Source organism: Accipiter gentilis, chromosome 8 (genome assembly GCF_929443795.1).
Source record: "Accipiter gentilis chromosome 8, bAccGen1.1, whole genome shotgun sequence".
In the NCBI taxonomy this organism is placed as follows: domain Eukaryota; kingdom Metazoa; phylum Chordata; class Aves; order Accipitriformes; family Accipitridae; genus Astur; species Astur gentilis.
The window spans coordinates 19,614,858-19,636,265 of record NC_064887.1 but is presented as its reverse complement, the minus strand read 5'-3'; the positions used below and the strand labels follow the sequence as shown (position 1 = coordinate 19,636,265).

The following is a 21,408-nucleotide window of genomic DNA, read 5'->3' as shown; positions in this document are numbered from 1 at the left end:
TTGTAAGAAAGGGCGATTTTACTTGGAAGTTAACAGTGTTCCCACTGATTTCAATTGGACTGGAACTTCTCATAGCATGCGAAGCATTGAGAGATCCTCTGGTGAAGGAGCAATTGAGAATTTTTTCCCCGCTTTATTAGACTGATGCCCCCCATCTGTGTTAATACGGGGGCAGGCAAATGCTCCCTCCTTATTTTGGAGGAAATACTCTTTTTCTTAGACGGTAACAGGCCCGCAGCTGGTTTTAATACCCTGCCCAGTAAACGACGGGAGCCTGTTCGCAATCAATGAGACACGTTATTTATTAACTGACTTCTTTATAATTGTCCCCAGACAGGGGCCCGAGCACTTTCTGGCAGACGTGAGCGCGGAGGGGAACTCGGGGGCGGCTCTCGGCTCGACGAGCGCCGCTCCTGCCCCTCACAGCCCGGGAGCGGGAAGAGGCACGCTGACGGCCCCACCGGCTCGACGCGGCTGAGGGGCGAGGGGGCGGGGGCCGGGGAGGCCACGGCCCGCCGGGCCCCGGCGGGCCGTGGCCTCCCCGGCCCCCGCCCCCTCGCCCCTCAGCCCCGCCCCGCTCCCTCACAGCTGCTGCCGTCTTTCCCTTTAAGCAGAGGGTGGCGGCGCGAGCCGGTTTCTGCGTCGGCAGGGGCGGCAGCTGCCCGCCCTTTTTGCCCGCTGACAGCTGCTGTCGTTCGGCGGCCGCCGGTGCCTGAGGGAGGGCGGCTGCCGCGCTCGCTGCCTCCTCTTCCCTCGCCGCCGCCGCGCGTGTGCCGAGCCGGCGGCGCGGCTGCAGCGGCAGGCGGGGAAGCGCTCCTCACCGCTCCGCCTCCGATCGCCGCCCGCTGCGGGGATGTGTGATTGCCATGGCGAGGCGGCTCTTCCCGGGGGCCTGGCTCAGGAAACCCCACTACGTGCAGGTAGGCCGGCAGCGAGCCGTCCCCCGCGGCGGCCGGGTCGGGCCGGCGCCAGCACCCTTCCCTCCCGGCTCTCGTCTCCCCCCCCGCCCCTCCCCCGCGAAGTTACCTCAGGAGCGGGCGCCCCCCGCAGGGCTCGCCGCTTCCCCCGGCACAGCGCGGGCGCGGCCGTCGTTCCCTCCCGCCGGCGCCTGGCGGCGGACGGGGCTCGGCTGCGGGGCGCTGGGGCTCGGCGGCTCGGCCGGCGGGAGGTTGCGGCGCCGGGGCTGACGCTAGCCGCGGCCGGCGGGCCCCTTGGCGGCAGGTCTCGGGGCACGGGTGCAGGTGGCGGCGGGCCGCGGTGCCTGCTGCCGCCCCTCCCGCCGGTCGGATCGAGCTTCTCTTGCCGCCTCCGGGGTGCAGCGAGCTCCGCGGAGCGTCCTCCTCGAGGGGCCCGCGCTGCTCGGCGGCAGGACCTGTTACGCGGCAGCCTGCTCGCCGGCTCCCTCGGCCCCTTCGGACTCACGAGAGATTTTCGGTTGGGCAGCTACACCGGCGGCATTGCCAGGGCCCGGAGGAAGCCTTATGCTTTTCTCCACATATCTCTTCTTTACACCTGTCGCCGGTGCTGTGGATATCCATCCCATCAGAGGATGGACTATAGCTTGCATGAACAGACCTATTTTTTTTTTTCACCTGTCCTAAAAGAATTAATGTCGGGCACTTTTCTTCTGCTGTCCAGTAGTTAGTTGCTCCATGCGTTTGTGTATGCGTTCATAGACACACTTCTGTGTTTACATACACGGGTACATGTTTGTATTACTTAAGCTACCTGTGTAAGGATGTTTTGGTTGAAAGTACTGTAGCTATAATGTAGTGGGAAGTTCTGTGAAATGTTAGTCAGTTGTGACCTTGTGTTACTTTGAGGGTTATTCTCTAGGATTCCTTTTTATCTGTTGCATTATCTTTTAATTAAATTGTAACTAAAATGAGCATTTTTTGAGTTGGAGGGGGTAAATACAATATTTACTGTTCTTATATGTTCGTCATCTGTTGATATCTTATGAAATGCTTTATGATCATTGGATTAAAAAATGTAAACATCTTGATGCGTTTTTAAGTCTGGAATATTTTAATTCCTCCTAGTCTGGAACCTCTTCAGTCTTATTCTCATTTTGGAAGTACCTGAAATTGGATGTAACATTTAAGGAGAAGTGTACAGATACAGCTATAATCTTACCCTCTTTAGTATTTGCTTTATGATATGTATCTGCAAATCAGGGTCAGTATCACTTGGCTTTTAGACCAGAAAAGATTACTCTTGATCTATTTACTGAAGTAGATACTTGTACAGCATTTGGATTCCCATAGCAGAAAGCCTCTGATACGAATAAAAATGAATTAATGATCTATATGCTACCTTTCAAATTAGGATTCTCCAAATTGTTTGCCTCCTTTGCCTTGATGGTAAGTCTCTCTGATCATTATATGGTGATGTCTGATAACATTGTTTTCCATTCTTCTCAACGTTTACTTTAAGGCCTTTCAAGTAAAATATGTTGTTTTAAAATCTGCTGAGAAACAGGAAGAGAGCAAAAGCTTTTATTAGAAAAGCCAAAATAGTTAAATATTTGTTTCTATTGCAGATTAAAAAAAAAAAAAATCTCACTGTGCTTTCTTATACTGGAAGCTGCATTTGAATATTCTACAGATTTGTTTTAGGAGATCTAATAGCGGCTTTGTGAACATTAACATATTTTTCTGTGTTAAACAGTGAATGTATGTTGATATTTGGTGCATCCACAGAATGGCAGCAAGCTATCAATATATTGGCTTTTCTTGTCACTGTGGGTTACTGTTGGTACATGGCAAATGCAATCATAGTTTAACTATACTAATTGCAACTGCTTTGTTGAGATTTGTCTCCAAAGAAGCCAATGCTCTCTAAGTAAATGCTAGACTGTAACTCACTGAGATGTAGCTATGAGCAGGATGGAAAGATTTGTGTAGTATTGCTATGCAATATTTCAAGTAGCACACCAGGGAAGATGGTTGTACAATGGGTGGTATTGCTGAGTGACTTCCAAATTTTGTTGGCTGGTGTTGCAGACTTTTTGAAAACTGTTGTGAAGTGAGTTGACAGAACATCAGTTTCTGTGAGTCGGAACTTAATACCTGCTCTAGCTTTTCTGCTGTAATAGGTTTGCAACTGATACTCTATGGCAAATGTTCTATTGTTGTTATTATTAATTTACATGCTCTTTAGCTTTTATGCAGAATGTTAGATCCATAGGTGATCAGTTGATGATCTTTCTAGCTAAGAAGGATGTACTGCCAAGTGTCAGGTCATGTAAAAGGAGCAGCACTAACTCTTAGATATATCTCACCCCAAAACCTAGTGGTTAGGGACCCACAGAGGCAATGTTAAAGTTTTGTCACAAAACGGTAACTCTGAGATATAAAATTTTCTCATTGCTTAGACTGCAAATCATGTAATTGTAAAACAAATAAACAAACAAGAAAACCCAAACCTGACAAACTTTAAAATACTACTAAATACTATCAAAATGAAAAATCTAATTGTATTTATAGGATCTTGCAATTGGGTGATTAATACTGTTGGGATTTTACGTTTTGCAAGGAGAGGTTAGTGTCCCAAATTTGGGAGAGACTGAGCCAACTTTACAGACTCTTTAGAGATGTCCTGTGGACTTCAGTAATGTATAAGAGACTGTCTTTGAAGGGCCAAAGAATAAACAGGTTTTAAAGCCCTACATAACAGAAATGTTCTATGTAATCTCTTTCTTCTAGGGTTTTAATTTTTTTGTTGTTTGTTTTGGTTTTGGTTTTGTTTAACTTTTTAAGGAGAAATGTCCTGTTTTCCATCTTGGTCATTATTCTGTTTTATTTCAGAAGATATCTCCAACTCTGTTTGCTCAATTTGATTACTCAGGATACAAATAATTCGAGACACTAGCATAATCTTAAGTATGCACTGTCTGCTCTTAAAATCTGAATGTGTCCAGTACATGGCATCCAAGGCGGTGTGGGCTGATATTCTCAGACATCATGTCAGCCTACCTGAAATGCATCCTATGATCCATAAACCAACCTGAATAGAGAACAAAACAGGATTTCTAACATGATTGACCTACAACTTTCTTTTAATCTGTTCTTTCCTATTGCTAGTATGTAAAACAAATGGAGTGAGCAACTCAGATTTGGAGATTAGCGTGCTATGGTTATGTGGAATACTTTACAGAATTAAGCTCGCTATACTATTAAACAAAGAAACGCTTTCATACTCTAACAATAAAAATGTTTTAAATAAAAAAGTACACTTACCAGAAAACTGGCAAGTTATGTTACATTTTGATCCGCTACTCTCCATGTGCTTTGGAGTGCGTCCAGGCTTGAGTTTTGCCAGAAGTGGTTTTCCAGTTCTGTTCCAAGGGATGAATATCTTATTATTCAACACACATGACTTTGTAGAATATACAAGTGATGGAAGAAGTCAACTCTGTAATATGCTTTTAAGCATTACAAGTGCTTTCCTTCATTCTTGCATTCCCTGGCTCATATTTAAAAGTCTTGATTGAAGAGTAGAGCTGAGAAGAGAAATTGTGTTTCCTGGTTTTGAACACTTTCTTCCTTTTTTGATAATTTTGGAACTCTCAGTCCTTCTGTTGCCCTGAGTATGTTCTTATTAAAAGTTTCCTAGCATTTTGTCATGATTCCAAATGAAGTCTGTCTATATGTATTGCTCCCTGATTTCTGTCTGGGACTTCTTGCTCGGAAATGTTCAAATGGTCTGCGTAGCATATGTGCAGTAAGTCCACTGTATTCAGGGTGCATTAGCACACATGTGACCTAACCAGGCTCAGTAAATCCATCTCCCTGCTGCATTAGTACAGCACGTTCACATCAGTTCTGACATTTCTAGATGAAGTGGGCTAAGCGTGTCTACACTCACAAGACCGTTTCTGGGGAGGAAATGGAAATTTGATAGGGGGAATGTATGCGAAGAATGTATGGTTCAGCCTTTTGCTGAACATAAGGAAGTCCTTATTAAAAAAGTAATTCCCTTTGAATCAAAGAGAGTGGAACCTTGTGGTCTTCTGTAAACAGATGTATGCTCTTGTCCATGCTCTGAACTGGCAGGACATAAGTCTTTCACAAATCAAAAGCTACATGACTGGATTGGCACAGTGCTGAGACCAAAATAAATCTAGCTACTCTGGAACTTTCTGCCAAGTATGTGATGTAGTCAGATGGCATTTGGAGAGGATTTGCTGCCCAAACACATTCTCTTTCTGCCTGAGAAGGAGGACAAATTTAGATAAACCCATATATACAGTATTCTCTCATGTATTATGAATATGGTCAATACTCTGCAGTGGTCCTAAGGCCTGCAGACCACTGCTGGTCTCTGATATTGTACTAAATGGTATGCATGTAATACAAAATCGCATTAAATAGCACTTTGGTTTAAAGTTTAGTATTGTAAACGTTGATGGAAGGGATCAGCAAGAAACTTTGAGGAATTGAGAAGGTTTGTTGTCCCAGAAACTTTGGTTCTCAAGCAGTTTTTACACATGAAACAGCTTTGCCTAAAATTGTCACATTTATTTCTATTGATCTTTTTCAGGTTTTACCAGTACTGTGCTACATTATTAATGTTCTACAATCTTAGGGTTACTAGAAATAGTTTAAAAACTAAACAAAACAACAAAACCTGTCTCTAAAGTAAATAACTGTATCTTATATTTCAAATAGATGAAAGAATCATTAGCACTTTTTTGCTATGGTTCCTGATTCATAGGAGCTTCCTCTTAGGTATGTGTGGCAAAATACTGAAGGAAGTTAATTTATTAGAGTTTTCAGACAGAAAACAGAAGACATTTTGTAGAGAAGAGTCTTGTGACAGGCTTTAGGAAGACCATTGTCAGAATTATCTGCAGAAATGAGGGTGTGATAAAATAATTTTTAGTTCTCCCTGTAGGTGTTCTGCAATATTTTAGTAAGGACTGGGTAATTGAATAGTAATGAAAGGTTCATGTCTAAAACCAAAATTCAAATTAAAGAAAAGCAAATACTTTTTTCCTATCTTTCTTATTCTATCTCTGCCCCAAGCATCCTGTTGTCTGCGGGCTTATTTTCCAGACTGACTGCAGCTGTGGAACAGTAATCCTTCCTGTATTTGCATTTAGTATCTGTAAATGACATTTGTGTCCTTCTTATGGTTGCTTGTTCATAATAATCTGCAACCTGTGTTTTTTTTTTGTTTTGTTTTTAAGTTTTATGAGCTTCTGTCTCACACAGATGTTGCTTGAATCACTGAAAACTGCCTGCCATTGTTTGGTATCCTTTCTTGTTTGTGGGTAGAATGTCACAAAATAAAATAAGTTCTCATGTTACTTTGAATCTCTGAAAGTGTGTGTGATGGAGTTAGAGATCCAGGTTTTGCTTCTGTGAGCTAGAAAGCCCTGGAAGACATGCTGGTAAGTCGAAGTAAACATACCCAGAAACTCTGTACTGATGCAATTTTTGTCACAGATTGTTTTTATGCATGGTGTTGGGTATCAAAGTGGAATGTATTTCAAATTGTGATAGTATCTGGGAAATCATATTTCTCTTTGGAGAAATAAAACTAAAAATTGCATTTAAGAGAAAGCACTTAAAGTTGCCAGAAGGTGTGGAGCTTATCAGAAGAAAAGAGGTATCTTGCTATAGCTTCTGTCTTGATTTGATTACTTTGTTTTGGGGCAATGTCCATTTTATAGCAAAAAAAGTATTTCCCCTTATGTTCCTTGTCTTCCAACTTGGATAATAGAACTTAAAGGAAATACTTGGAATACTATGTAGAATGCGATATGGGGTAAACTGGGACTTGGAACACATGAATAGGTCCCTTATACCCTGCCCTAAAGAAGCCAAGTAAATCTAACATTGAACATTTATCAGCATGATTGTAAGCATTGATGTCCATGCATGTGTTTCCTCGGCACAGAATTTTAGTGTTGCTGCGATGTATGTTAGGTTCTTTTATATTGCAAGAATAGATATTCTGGATGCAGTTTGTTTCCACATAGCAGTCTCGAAGAGGAAAAAAAGTAGGAAATGCTGTAATTGAATACACTTTGTGTTAATTTGATCCCCTCCCCCCAAGATCTACATAGTTGGTATTACCCTTGTGTTGCAGCCTGCCCTTTTGTGGCTAAAAGGAGAAAGCTGTGAACTTAAATGTTTTAAATTAATTAAATTATGCTGCTTAGATTGGTAACATTTTTTAGCTTATTTTTAACTGGTGCTTTTATTTACTTTCTGAAAGAAATAGTACCTAGACTTATCTGAAAAAATGGGACTTGCAGAGAAAGTGTTTCCTTCAAGAATGTGCAGGGGCTATGTCAAGATATGAGATGACTTCCGGTAGGAATCAAAAAAGTTAATTTGAAGGAACATAATTAAACTTCATAAATAAAAGACACTTGAAAATTAAAGTACATGAGATGATAGAGAAAACACCCAGCTTTGTTAATGAATTCTTAAAATATGATGCTTGTACTATAGTGAGGTTTATTTAAAAAAAAAAAAAAAAAAAACACAAAAAAAAAACCAAAAAAAAAAACCCTGCAAAACCAAAACCCTAACACATCTCTGGAGAAAGCTTTTATGTGTAGGAGTGTCACCTGTCAGCTTTTCCAGCTGCTGTAGGCCAAGTGCTAGATTGAAGATAGGAGACTACCATTCTTTCTTGCTCTATATAATGTTATCTCAGCAGCTCTAGGCTGAGTAAGGAACATGGGAGGTTGGGTAGGAAGGAAGAGGATTTACCTAAAAATCCAAACAAGATCATTTTTTTTTTTTTTTCCTTTTCTTTTTTTTCTGGCAGCAAATTTGGGTAGAATACCATAAGCTGTTTAAAAACATACATCCTTTTCAGATTGGATGCTCAAGAGTTTTGTTGCTCAAGTTCTGTGTGTGTGTGTGATGGTTGTTTGGGGTTTATTTACTTTATGAAATACATGATGAAATGTTGTCTGAGGTTAGGTTCACAACACTACACTGGTAGTATATATTTAGATGGAAAATAGAATTTCTTAACTCTGTGACAGTGTGCATGCAAGAAGTTAAGGATGGTTTGAGTCAGCCTTTGCCAGTGCAGGTATTCTCATTTCAGCCTGGCACATCTTAATTGTACATAGTCAGTAAGGGGGCTAACAGCTGAGCTCTGTGGAGTTTTGTTGGAGTAGTCCAAGATGCTCTTCTGACCCCATGGTCTGTTAGTTTACTATACATACAACTAAAGTGGCAGAGTGAGCATGCGCCCATACCTTAGCTACTCCAGCTCATTATTTGTTTGACTACTAGAAACTTCCAGTGAAAATGTTTTTTTTCATGTAGAGGATGATTCTCGAGTATGAGACCAAACTGTGTTTGTTTCTACAGACTCTGCTCTGTGGTGGTAATCTTTGCCAGAGGATTTGGGCAAGGGAGTGGAAGTGGGAATAATGGGCAGCAGTTTGTTCAGTTGACTAGAAGTCAATCCTGACAAAAAGATGAGCAAAAAACCCTAATGAACATGCCTTCATCGCATAGTTATCAATAATTGAATATGATCTTATTTTATCAAAATACTATGCTTTAAGTACAAATAGCTTTAGCACCTCTCTTCAGATGCTGCTGTATCTCATTGTGCTTGCGAAGGCAAAGAAGGTCATTCTTTCTGTTTGATGCTGTATCTAGTTACAGAAATGTTAGGCCAAAGTAAAAATAGAAGAATGACTCAACTAGTTAGATAATTTCAGGAACTATACTACAAGGCACTCATTGGTATTATTACTATGTTGAAGCTAGTAAAAAAAATCAAACTCTAGGTTATGAAACCATGAGTTTTTAGGTGGTATAAGAACAAATGAAAATAAGTAAATTATTACAGAAGACATTGAACCTACATGACTATACTATAGTAGTCCTTACTTGTGAGTGCTAAAACCATTATGTATCCTTCAAACAGCAGAAAATATGAAGGCAGTAAAGAAGAAAGCCCATTGTGTTCTCTAGATGGACTGAGGAAAATCTGATTGTATGCTCAAAACTGATCTAGGTTAGGCGATCCCTCAATCCTGTACCTTAAATGTTTTTATCTACTGGTTTGGTTCAGCTCTCAGCTCAAAACTGTGTTTCAAGAGACCTCTGCTGGAGGGCTGCCTCAGGGCTGGTAACCTGCTCTGCCTGGGACAGATCTACTGGGGAAGAATAGATCTCTCTGGTTTTGTTTTGGTTTATTCTGTGTAGTGTGGGTATAAGAACTAAACTATGCAAAGAATCCATCTGTTCTCCTTACAGCTTTCTTTTGGTTCTGGAAGTGAGAACAGGGAGAGAGGTACTCCCCTAGTGCTTTGCCACACCACCTCTGCTAGCTTCCCAGAGGTGTGAAAGAAGGATGCTTGTGGATGACAAGCACATTTTGTACATGGGCAGTAGTTCAGGACAAGGATTCTGAAGTAGGAAAGTTGTGCTGAAGAAGTTGAAGTGGATGAGGCACTGAGTAGTGATGGAAACTTACTTGAGAATGGAAGACAGTGGAGGAAGCCAGGAACTGAGGACAGTGTTGCAGGATCAGATGGAAATAGACTGGAAATAACTGGAAGATGAAGAATAGCAGATAAAGTGTGGTTCAAGAGGGGGACACTAAGTCTGGCTAAGCAAACAGTTTGAGATGGGTACTAGAAAGAAAAAAACACTAGTAAGTGAACATTTTAAGTGACTAAATACAGAAAATGCCCTGGAAGAAAGACTAGATGAGGCTGAGTCCACCTGGGCTTGAGCTAAGATTTCAGTTTTCTTCTGTAGGGGTTGATGGTGGGGGAAGTGTTTCTGAACCCATTGGTAAAGTATCAGTTCTCACTTACTGCTGGTTCCCATGTAGGATGACTTCTGCTTTTCATCAGTCTGTTCAAGTAGTGTGGTTTGCAAGAAAGTTTGTGATTCTTCATGTTGTAAGCATGTAGGTGTGGTATTTTTTCTTTTTTTTTTTTTTATTTAAGCTAGGAAATTGCACTGAAAGTCTTGCAGTTCTGTCATTTCAGTAGTGTTCTTTCCGTGGGAAAGGCTTATGTATGGTATTTCTTTGTTTTGTTGCTACCCAGCCCCTTGCTTGTCAGTTTTGTTTTCTTGGCTATTCTGTCCTCCCTACCCCCAGCTTCCTCATACGTTTTCTAAGCTGTTTCTAAATGTGCTGTAAACCACACAGCATTATTGTTGGTCTCCTTTTGTACTCCATCCAGTTTGTATCCATATTGTGGATACCATGCTTCAGAGGAAATTACATGTTACTCCAACTAAGGTCTTTGTGGCTCTGAGGAAAATAGCAGAAACTATTCCTGTCTTACAACACTCTCAATGAAATATCATAAAAGAAGAGCTGGTTGAAGGAACTATCTGGTCAAGATTTATCACCACAATAAAAGCAGTTGTATCTATCTTTTCTAACTAGGTAGTTTTAAGACAATGTCAAGTGAGTGTGTGTGAAGGAGTGAAGGAATAGGGATGCACAGCTGAGGCATGCGGCAGGACCGCAGCTGCATAGATTGGAATAACCTTTGGGTGTTTTGGAACTGAGCTTTCTGGAATTACTTCCAAGAGGAAAGGGTGTAATGCATGCTGGTTGTTTGTCCTATTTTTATAAGTACTCATAAATTATTGGAGTTTTTCAAGTTAAAAAAACTGACTTATTTACATCTGCAGTTTTGTGTTGTCCTTCCATTTTAAAGCTAGGTGATATTGTTCATCCTGTTGCCGTCTTCTGGAACCCACTTGCTCTGTTCCCTCCCGGGTCTCCCTCCATAAGCTTTCCAAGCTTTCAGCTTGTGGCTGAGAGTTCACTCTGAAGCAGTATCAAGTTTTCAATTTTACTTTTCTCAGCTGAACTCTTGATTGTTCACAATAAAACATTTGCTTAGTTTCATGAAAGCTGGAAAAGAGTTTGAAATTTTTAAACAGTTGAGGAGCTAGCTGTCCTGGAAACAGAAATAATCTGCTTAAACATAGATTAGATACAAATTTATTAATTTTTCTGTTTTAACACTGGCCCCTTGCTAACCTCAGCCCTGATTTGGAGGGACCAAGGGTATGAGGCATTTCAAGCTCCTGGTTACAGAAAGTTCACTTCTCCTAGGTGTGTCTGTCAGAGACTTCCAGCAGTGAAATAATGGTGCATATGATGAGCTTTCAGTCACCTGTGGTTAAGAAAGCTTTTTATTTTGAAGAAAACGTGATCTACATCAACAACTTGTGATGAAATATTTGATTATTTTGTCTCTAAATTTGCATTGATAATTCCTTGATGGGATTCCCCCCCCCCCTTTCTTCAAAGCATCTTTATTGGTATACCATTAATGTAGTCTAGCATGACAATCCTATGTTCCTGTACAGTGCTCTCCTGCCTTTCCTTCTCTATTTACGTATAAATAAGAGGGTACTCAAGCACTTCATTTATTAAAGTGGCCCAAATCTTTGAAAGTATTCTTTTTTTCTTTTTTTTTTCTTTTTTTTTTTCCCAGTAAATGTGGGTTTGGGTGCTTGTATTCTATGTTCCTCTTAACCTATATTTAATGTAAATATGTGTAGTTTCATTAAGCTATTAGACATCTACACTAGCACGAGCCTTTCAAAATTCTGATAGTAGTTCTTAGACAGCATGAACAAACCCTTTACATTAAATAATAATAAACCTTAATATTTAGACTTAATCATGGATGTTTAAAAATTCTATAAACGTGGTTTACTGTGGGTGGGTACGATGATTTGGTTTTTAAGTGACTTTTTGGTGTATGAATATACTATGTATATTACAGAAAGGAATATTCATTTTGCTCTCTCCAACAATCTACAATATGAATGGTTAAAAAAAATTGCTTGCAGTACGTGGTGGTCTTTAAACTGGCTTCACTTGCAGCACAGACAGTGGAGGAACAAGACTTAAAAATAAGGCAAATAGGTTTAAAATGTTAGCAAAATGACTCCAGAATATTACTACTGGTCTTGCCAAGGTGTGCTATCCTGTGGTTGGGCTGACACAACTATTTGCAGGCTTGTACTGTGAATCAGGTCAACTCCTTGATTTCATCTGTGGTATAGACTCACAAACAGTTCTTTGGGTGTAATTATGACAAAAATGGGCTTTGGTATAGAGATGCGAAGAGGTGGGGACAAAGCAATTAGTACCATACTGAACAATTTGTATGGTGAAATTGCAGTCTAAGTAAGTCCAAAGATGTGATTGTTGTATTTTGGTTCTGCTTTTGAAAATCAGAAAAACTTGGAATATGACACTAATGAGTTTTGATGATAACTATTTGCTTATCACTGAAGTTCCTGTGGCTGTATGACCAGATCATCTTGTGATATTTCAGCTGAAATACAGAAAATTATAGCTTGGTATATTAAAGAAAATAGAAATCACTTTCTTAAATCTCCAGATGCTGGGCTGTAACTACAGTATTTACTCAAAGGCAGAAGAACTGGTGTTGAAGAGAAAGAAGAAGTTTTGAGATGATAAAGTGGACAAGTGTAAATATATATGATCCTATGGAAAGTAAACATCCACTTTCAAGTCGGGCATCTTGTGTTGGACTTCTATACACGCATGTTACAACTCTCATTTACTTCAATAAGATGTCTGAAGTTTAAGGTTGTTCCTAAATTAACATTAGTGATGTTCCTAATTTTTTACTGAAGCTTTTAAGTATTGTGCTGAGCAAGGTAAAGAATGTGCAGATTTGAACAAGCTTCAGTAGATCACATAAGGACAACTTTAAAACGGTTTTTTTTCTCCTGTAGAAGGAGAGAAATATGAAATTGTGGTTAGAGCTGTCGACTGACTTTTGAGATCTAGATTTAGGTATGAGTCATTACCTGTGAGGCCTTGGGTGGGTTAATCTGCTTCTGCTTGTCCTCAGGAGAAGCATTCACCCATTTTTTTATCTAAATTTACATTCTTGGAGACTGTGGATGTGTATTTGTTAGCATCTTGGAACCACAAACACTATTTTGATATGGAATTTCATGGTACTTCGTGTTTTGAAGGGATGTAAAGCATCATGAGAAATACTTTTGCCAGAACTGTTTAAAGGCCATACCAGCATGCTCAGGCTTTTCTGTGTAACTTGTTGGGTTAACTTCTTGCATTATTTGGTTTGGGCCTTTTGGTGGTTTTGTTGGGGGGTGGGTAGAGGGTGAGGGGGTGGGGATTAAGATTTGCTTGGACTGAGGCCTTTGACTTTGGCAGCATTGTATCTTAGGATCGTCTGGGCATAAGAGGCGTCTACCCCTTCTTTCAAAATACAGCCAAAAGGCTCTCAGTCTTTCTCACAGAATGAGTCACATGGCATTTGGGCCTGTTCTTTTACATTTGAAAGTGTTAAAATACATCGTGTGCACCTTCCACTTGATTCACAATTACCCATTTATTTTTTAAAATCATTATGTTATAAAATGGAATGGTAATAGGATATAAACTTAAGGGCTGAGCCATATAGAATCATCTTTCCTAGCTGTTTCTCTGTGCTGTTTCTTGCATTCCTTCTTTTCTTTGAGACTTGCTGTTCCTTACAGAAATATATGGGGTCAAGATATACTTCTTTAGCCTTCGGATGAAGCGACAGCCTGTGTGAAAGTATACTCTGAATCACAAGATCAATTACAGTGGAAGAGTTGGAACCACTCTAGGTTGAGAGTTGGACTCCTATACCTAGGGATTATACTTTTTTGTTAGGGTTTGAAATAGTCAGTTCTTGGAATAGGTGTTAAACCAAGCTACCATTCAACTGATTAGAACTGTTTCTTTGATCTTACTTTCCTTAAAAATAAATAAATTATATATTTAGAAGGGGAAATGCATCTTTGAAGATATTCCTATATCTGTGGAAGATTATTTGCTTTAGTAACATTATTTTTTTCTAAAATATAAAATACTTAAAAGCTGACAGCATGTATTCAATTTACTGTGATTTAAGATAATTACTACTGAATTGTAGTAATTTGGAATTATTTCAGTGCTTTTTTGCCCATGCAGATGGAGCCATCTGAAATTAGTATGTGTGTGAGAGGTTAATTTGGTATCTATGTATGTGATGGCAAAACTGCTTATCATTACTACCATTCTTGGAACCTTTTCCAAACACATGGAATGGTTTCTTCATGAGGAACAGTTAAGTTAGGACCTGTCAATCTGGAAAAGAGATGACTTGGCCAGGAGGTGTGCGATAGAGGCTTACAAAATCATAACAGATGTGGAAAGAGTGGACAGAAATTGATAACTTATCCTTTCCAATACATGAACTAGGGGATCTCAAACAAAGCTAACATGAACCAGATTTAAGCAAAATTAAGTCCAGTCCCTGACCTCAGTACAGTGGATGGTAGACCTGTGGAATTAATTGCCAAAGGGTGTTGTGGATGCTAAAAGCTTATGTAGATTTTAAGGGAGCCTGGGTAAGTTCATGAAGGATAAATGGTTTGAGATTTACTAAATATAGCAAATCACATCTGGCTTAGCAAGTTCTTCTAAAGGAAAATGGGAGCACATTTGGCATATACATTATATGTTCTCATTCTTTGATGGCATCCATTTATAGCTATTGCTGAAGATCAGGATACTAACAGAAATGGATCTCATACTGACCTGATATAGCTGTTCTCATGCACTTTCCTTATATCCTGTTGCTAAAGCTGATAATGATTTTCTAATTCTTTTTAATCCTGATGTATGAAAATCAAACTGTTAGCACACCAGACTCAGAACGGGGGAATGATCAAAATGTGCCTCCTCCCTTACAAGGCACTTAGCCCTCCCTCAACTCTTTATTATAAATACTTTTTTCCTCTGTCACTAGTGAAAAATGTAAATGTGAGGTCACAGAAACAACAGTAAAGTCTTGCATACAGTTATGGGAATGACCACTGAAGGTGAGGCTAGTACAGAGCAATTTTACTTGCATAATTATATGGTGTCATTTCAAGGAAGGAGTGGGAGACTTCAGTCCATGGAACCTGTCCCTGATACCCACCCTGCTCCTTGTTTATATTTATACATTAACACAGATTATTTTTTGACCACATTCCTGGTCTGTTGGATTTGGTTTACCAGAAGTAGAACACAAGTGACTCATCTCTGAGAAAAATGGAAGTAGTAGAGCTTTGATAGTTTATGATTTTGATCAAATTGGTTCTTGCAGACTTGAGGGTCTGTCACCTTTTCTTCTGTTTATTTGTATCTTAATTTTTCTTCCACCTCCCCTGAAGGAAGCAAGTGTTCCATGTAATACAGTCCACTTACTTTATCACTGTGGAAGTCAGATTTTTAAAGGTGAAATAGTAAATCGTGTTTGTTTCTATCATTCTGACTATAGCTGAATGAATTACAAAGAATATTTTCTCTTTGTGTCCTCTAGGTACGTTTCTCATACATGCGAATGAAGTATCTCTTCATTTCTTGGTTAGTAGTATTTATTGGCAGCTGGGTTATGTATGTTCAGTACTCCACCTACACAGAACTATGCAGAGGACATGACTGTAGGAAAATAATAGTAAGTATGTTTACCATAGATTTCTGAAGTGTTTGTCCTGACTAATTCCACAGCCAGCTCAGTCAGTGCCACATGTAAATTAATCAAATTCTGATATTCCATCATGCTGAAGTAAGATTACATCTTCAGTTACAGATAAAGCCAGTTATGTTTCTTAACATTGTTTTGGTATAAGGTTATTAAAATTGTTTTCTTAAATTTTTCTTTCATGGGTTGGGTGTTGGGAGAGATACAGTTGTTGCCTCCTTTCTTGGGCAATTTGTTAAATATTTTTCTCCCTGTTTGTTTCAGTGTGATAAATACAAGACTGGAGTTATTGATGGGTCAGCATGTAGCAGTCTTTGCGCTAAAGAAACATTGTATTTTGGAAAATGTTTGTCAACAAAGCCCAATAACCAGGTAAGGCTTTACTCATCCAGCCTAGTTTTATTATTTCCCACTGAAATGTCATTGTCTGGAATATCAAGTAGACCTTAGTGTCAGCAAGCTCTATCTGTTTAATACAGAATAATTCAAACTTTTATTTGCTGTGACATGCAGAGCATGTTTTTATATATGTATATATTATACCTATATATGTAGAATATATAGGTATAATATATATTATTAATAATATACAATATGCGCCAATATATAATATACCTGTATTTATTAATATATATGATTCCTATATGTAGAGGGGTATATTATTATTTTCTAGTACATATATTTTAGAAACATATATATATGAGATAAATACTGGATCCTTCCATGTTTTGGCAGAATAACTATACTTTTGTACAGCGTACTACTACTCTGCTATTCTGCTTCCCAAATAGAAGCAGCAGCCTCTTCACAACCTATGCAAAGGTGATAGTAATGCCAATATACTATTTATCAAGCTGTCTTTGTATTTTGACAGTAGCGTCTCCTAAGTACCTGCAGTAGTGTATTGTATTTGAAGTTGCCATTGTTTGAATGTGCTCTGTGCATCGTCTGTATGCAGGACTCTGTTTTCTACTCTGTGTTTCCACCTGACTCTTGAAGTAGTGGTTGGAGTACAGGTGGTCTTTAGATGATGGACTTCTACAGTGTTTTTTACCTTTTTCCCTCTTTTCCTGCATAGATGTATTTAGGAATCTGGGGAAATCTGCAAGGTGTTATAAAATGCCAGATGGAAGAAGCTGCTCAACTTGATTTTGGTACTGACCCAGAACCAAGGAAGGAAATAGTCCTCTTTGATAAACCAACAAGAGGAACTACTGTTGAGAAATTCAAAGAAATGGTATATGGGCTTTTTAAAGTAAGTATATGCTTGCTTATTCTATTTTGATAGAAAGGCTTATTTTCCTGCAGCTGGAGAAAATGCCCTATTGTATGAGCCTTGTTCAAGTGCATGTTAGAAAAATAATCAGAACAAAACCAGTTTTTCCCAGATATGCTTATCTTGAAGTTTTTGAAGTAACTATCATTTTTTTTTCCTTATTTTTTAACAGATGGAAGCTGGTATGCATCTTGCATGTCTACCACTTTCACTTCTATTTTTATAGAAAATATGGTAAAAATATGGGGGGGTTTTGTTGCTTTTGGGGTTATTGTAACCAAGTACAAGACTGAAGCACAATTTGAAAACTGTTCATGCTTGGGAAGAGCTACTATGTTAACTGAGCAGCAGGAATCTCTCCAACTACAATGAGCAGCCATACTTCTCCCAGTTCTTTCTGTGTTACGTTAATGGAATACTTATTTCTATTGCCTTAATGCTACCCCAGAATTTTCATAATATAATCACTTTGATGCTGTGTCAATACTGATTTTGGGTTTTCTTTCTTAAAATTCTTTTGCTATTGTCATAGCTCCTAAGTCCCCAGTCATGGAAATAATGCTGTTCTAGCTGAGTGAGCATGTGTGTGTACACAGGCACACACATGTAACATAATTACGTAAAACTGGTAACAGTTGTCATGCGTTACAGTAGCTTTGTCTCTAAGAATGGGTGAGGAGCAGGTGTTCTTGAGTATTTTTTAGGAGAATTTGGGGAAAGTTTATCTGACCTTTTGTGTGCATTGGTGGTCGTTGAAAATGTCACAATTCTGATACCAGCAATGGCTTCTTTCTCTGTGTTGATACAATGGAGGTAGTTATATCAAATAACAAAATCAAGTATTTCAGTACACTTGTATGGGATTTGTACCCAGTGTGTCTTGGTACTTTTTATAGTTGGCCAAAATGTAGTTGTTGGTAGTGTAATTTCTTTACACCTGTAAGGTTTAATCAGCTGAAAACTAAACCTGATCTAAACATTTGAATTCTACATACTTTTTCTAAGAGAATTTTTAACAAGCTACGTGACACGATTTTTCTGAAGACTGATCTGATCAAGATCAATGTTTGAATTTTAATACTTGCATTTTGAAATGCAAAGAACACTATTACTTTCAGAAGATCATATACTTGGTGCCTTTGTAAACAGAACAAAAAGGAAGCTTGTTGGGCATCTGAGAGCAAGTCCTGTAACATCTATAACTAATGAAAACTAGAACATAACATACCCTACCATACTATCCACAGAAGGAGAATAACAGGAGGTAGAATGACAGGTGAATTGGTGGTAGTTAATGAACTAATATTTAATCATTTTTGTTTGTTGCTTTTAGGCAAAATTGGGTGAACAAGGAAATCTTTCAGAACTGGTTAATCTCATCCTATCTTTTGCTGATGGAAACAAAGATGGTAGAGTTTCTTTGCCAGAGGCGAAATCTGCATGGGCACTTCTGCAGCTAGATGAGTTTCTGTTAATGGTGATCTTGCAGGATAAAGAACATACTCCCAAGCTAATGGGTTTTTGTGGGGATCTCTATGTGACTGAAAGAGTTGAATATACCTCTCTCTATGGAATCAGCCTTCCATGGATTATAGAACTTGTCATTCCCGCTGGCTTCAGAAGAAGCATGGACCAGTGGTTTACTCCATCGTGGCCAAGAAAGGCAAAAATAGCTATAGGGCTTTTAGAATTTGTGGAAGATATTTTCCATGGACCTTATGGAAACTTTCTTATGTGTGATACAAGTGCCAAAAACTTGGGATATAATGATAAATATGATTTGAAAATGATGGACATGAGAAAAGTTGTGCCAGAAATGAATTTGAAGGAAATAATTAAAGATCGTCAGTGTGAATCAGATTTGGACTGTGTTTATGGTACAGACTGTAGAACTCTATGTGACCAAAGCAAAATGAGATGTACCACAGAAGTAATTCAGCCAAACTTAGCAAAAGCCTGTCAGCTACTTAAAGACTATCTGCTTCGTGGTGCTCCTTCTGATATCCATGAAGAACTAGAAAAACAACTGTACTTGTGTATTGCCCTTAAAGTCACAGCAAGTCAGATGGAAATGGAGCATTCTTTAATACTCAATAACTTAAAAACTTTACTGTGGAAAAAAATTTCCCATACAAATGATTCTTAGCTTCTCCACCAGCAGAAGATAATATTGATGCCTGCCATGGGAGGTGGCCTACCACATTTGATAAAAACAATCTGCAGCATTTTTTAAAGATGTTTCTTTACTCAGATTTCATTAATGGCTCTTTGACTCTTGCCCTTCAGTCAGTACCTTATGACAGGGCTTCTCAAAGAATGAACATGCCACTGAATGATCAGGCGGAGGCCTGAAGTGCTTCTGGTGTTCCAGTGCTGTTACAGAAACAAAAACCCTGCATGCTTGACTGTTTTGTGTACTTTGTCAGATCTGGAACAGGGTGAAAGTATTCACTGTGCCACCACATCAACTGATGGAACACCTTGCAACTCTGTGAAAATCATCGCTCACTTGTGAAACACCTGCAAAAGATTTTTATCCCAAGTAGTTTTATGAAGAACCATCACTACTGCAAATAATGTGTCTTGAGTCCAAGCTGCTGTTGTGAATAAACTGAACTGTGAGATTGAAGTTTACTAATACTTTGGCATGGCAGAATTTGCACATAAATAATTTTTAAACTGTGGAAAATTAGAGTTTTATTCTAGAACTGACAGGTTGTAATATGAGACCTAAATCAGATTCTGTTTACACCTTGTTACCTCATGCTTACATCTTGAATGTTTAAGTAGTTCAACACTTTTTAATTAAGTCCTTATACAGTGAACCATGTTGGGAGCCAAGAATTTTAGAATATGTTATTTCTTAAAATCATGTATATAGTCTAACAGCAATATCAACATCTGTTTCAAAAACTGTGGATTACTGTACTTTAGTTGAAACCTTTAACCCAAATTAAGCTGTAGCAAACATTGAGAAGTAAAGAGTTTGTGGACTAAGCTATTGTATAAGAACTGAATTACTTTTTAAAAATACTGGTAGTAGAAATGTCCTAACAGTTAAAAAAGAAAGCTTGCATAGTGTAGGAATCTACTGTATGCATGTGTGAAACAATAATTGTGGATAAAGTCTTGACTCTTTACTGTTCTTCCACATTTAGCTACAGCCTTCTACTTAAATACTCTTGAACTACTGCAGGAAGTATCTAAGCCAGAGCTAGACCTGAACTGTAGGACAGAAGCTGGATCGTTCAGGATCATGGAATATTGCTTAAATGGGAGCCTGTGAGATAGTAACAGCTAGGAATGAAGTGGAACATAAATGAGCTGTAGTCTGTTTCAATTCTTTTTTTTCTAGTAGCATCTATGAGTCATTGTTAAGTCTCAAGTCATGAGTAAATAAACACCATCTGATCCTGGCACTCCACATGGCATGACCACTGTACCACCTTTAATCTGCATCCCTGTTGTGAACATAGATATAAATCTGAGAAACAATTATGTGGAAGTGGATGTCCACAAAACACCTTAATACTGTGCTCAACACTTATCTGTTAATGTTTAATTTATACATGTTTTAGGAATGAAGTAGTTCTATCCATAATGATTTTAATGGCAGTCATCCATATATTGCTAAATCCTGGCCCCCTAATTTTCACCATCAGTAAGAAGGACAAGCTTTATTTGAATATTTGACATTAATTGCTTTAGGTATCCTGTATCAAATGCATTCCTTCAATGATTAAACCAAAACACAGGTTGAATATGAAGTAATTTCTCCATACCATATGTAATAGTATGCAGCTTGGGTTGAGAGTGTACTGTTCTGTAAACATCAGCTGTTTAGTTTAAGAATTAATATGCTACTGTGAATTATTATCTGCCAACTATGAGCTAGTAAGTATTTGTAGCTAGCACTGCATTCAAGTATGAAGTGGTCATGTTCCTGGTGGAAAAATCTGACTGTAATTGTTACTACGGTTTGGGCAGAGAAGATTATTGAAGCCATAATGATGTTGGGTATTTTAAACAACTGGAAAATAAGTTTCATAGTGCAGTTTGTTGTACAGAACCTTCAGTTTTATTGCTGTTGCATCAAGTTGGAGTTTTCATTTGGGAAAAAAAAACATAGAGTTTTGTTTACAATAAATCACAGGCCTCTTTTTCAATAGCAGTCGTTGCCCTCTGTCAGTACCTTAAAGCAAAACATTCTTCTGTGTAGCCTCCTTGACTCATGTTTTAGGTGGACAAGCAACTTGAGTAAGTCTAATGGGAAATAAAGAAACTAGAAGTGCCTATGAAACTGAGATGTAGGAGAAAATAAGGGATAGGGGCAAGTGAAGGCCTCTAACTAAGCATCTCTATGCAACTTAAGAATATTCACTTTTGTCTAATCACTAACTGTGAAGAACTCAGCTTAAAACAGTACTTGTTTCAGTAGCAGCTACAGCCTAGAACTGAATGCTTACTTCAGTTACTGGGGGAAGCTTAAATACTTCAATTAGACATGTATTCCAGTGTTAGGTACAGTTTAAGTAGTGTTGCCACTTGTGTTCCTGAAAGCCCAGGCTGTCTTTGGGCAGAGGCTTTAAATCCTACTGTGACTACTTCTTTTTTCTTA

General features: G+C 38.8%; 1 protein-coding gene across 2 annotated transcripts; it reads left to right on the top strand.

Annotated features, from left to right (window-relative positions):
* The first annotated feature begins 595 nt into the window (after nt 1-595).
* Nucleotides 596-21,030, top strand: DIPK1A (divergent protein kinase domain 1A). 2 transcript variants are annotated; one of them, XM_049807298.1, is made up of 5 exons: nt 597-920; nt 15,353-15,487; nt 15,779-15,886; nt 16,593-16,769; nt 18,124-21,030. In XM_049807298.1, exons 1-5 carry the CDS (start codon nt 867-869, stop codon nt 18,934-18,936), a joined length of 1,287 nt encoding a protein of 428 aa, XP_049663255.1. In that variant the 5' UTR covers nt 597-866; the 3' UTR covers nt 18,937-21,030. The 2 variants fall into 2 exon arrangements, with proteins under 2 accessions (XP_049663256.1, XP_049663255.1); XM_049807299.1 differs by lacking the exon at nt 15,353-15,487 and having other exon boundaries at nt 596-920.
* Nucleotides 21,031-21,408: the final 378 nt, after the last annotated feature.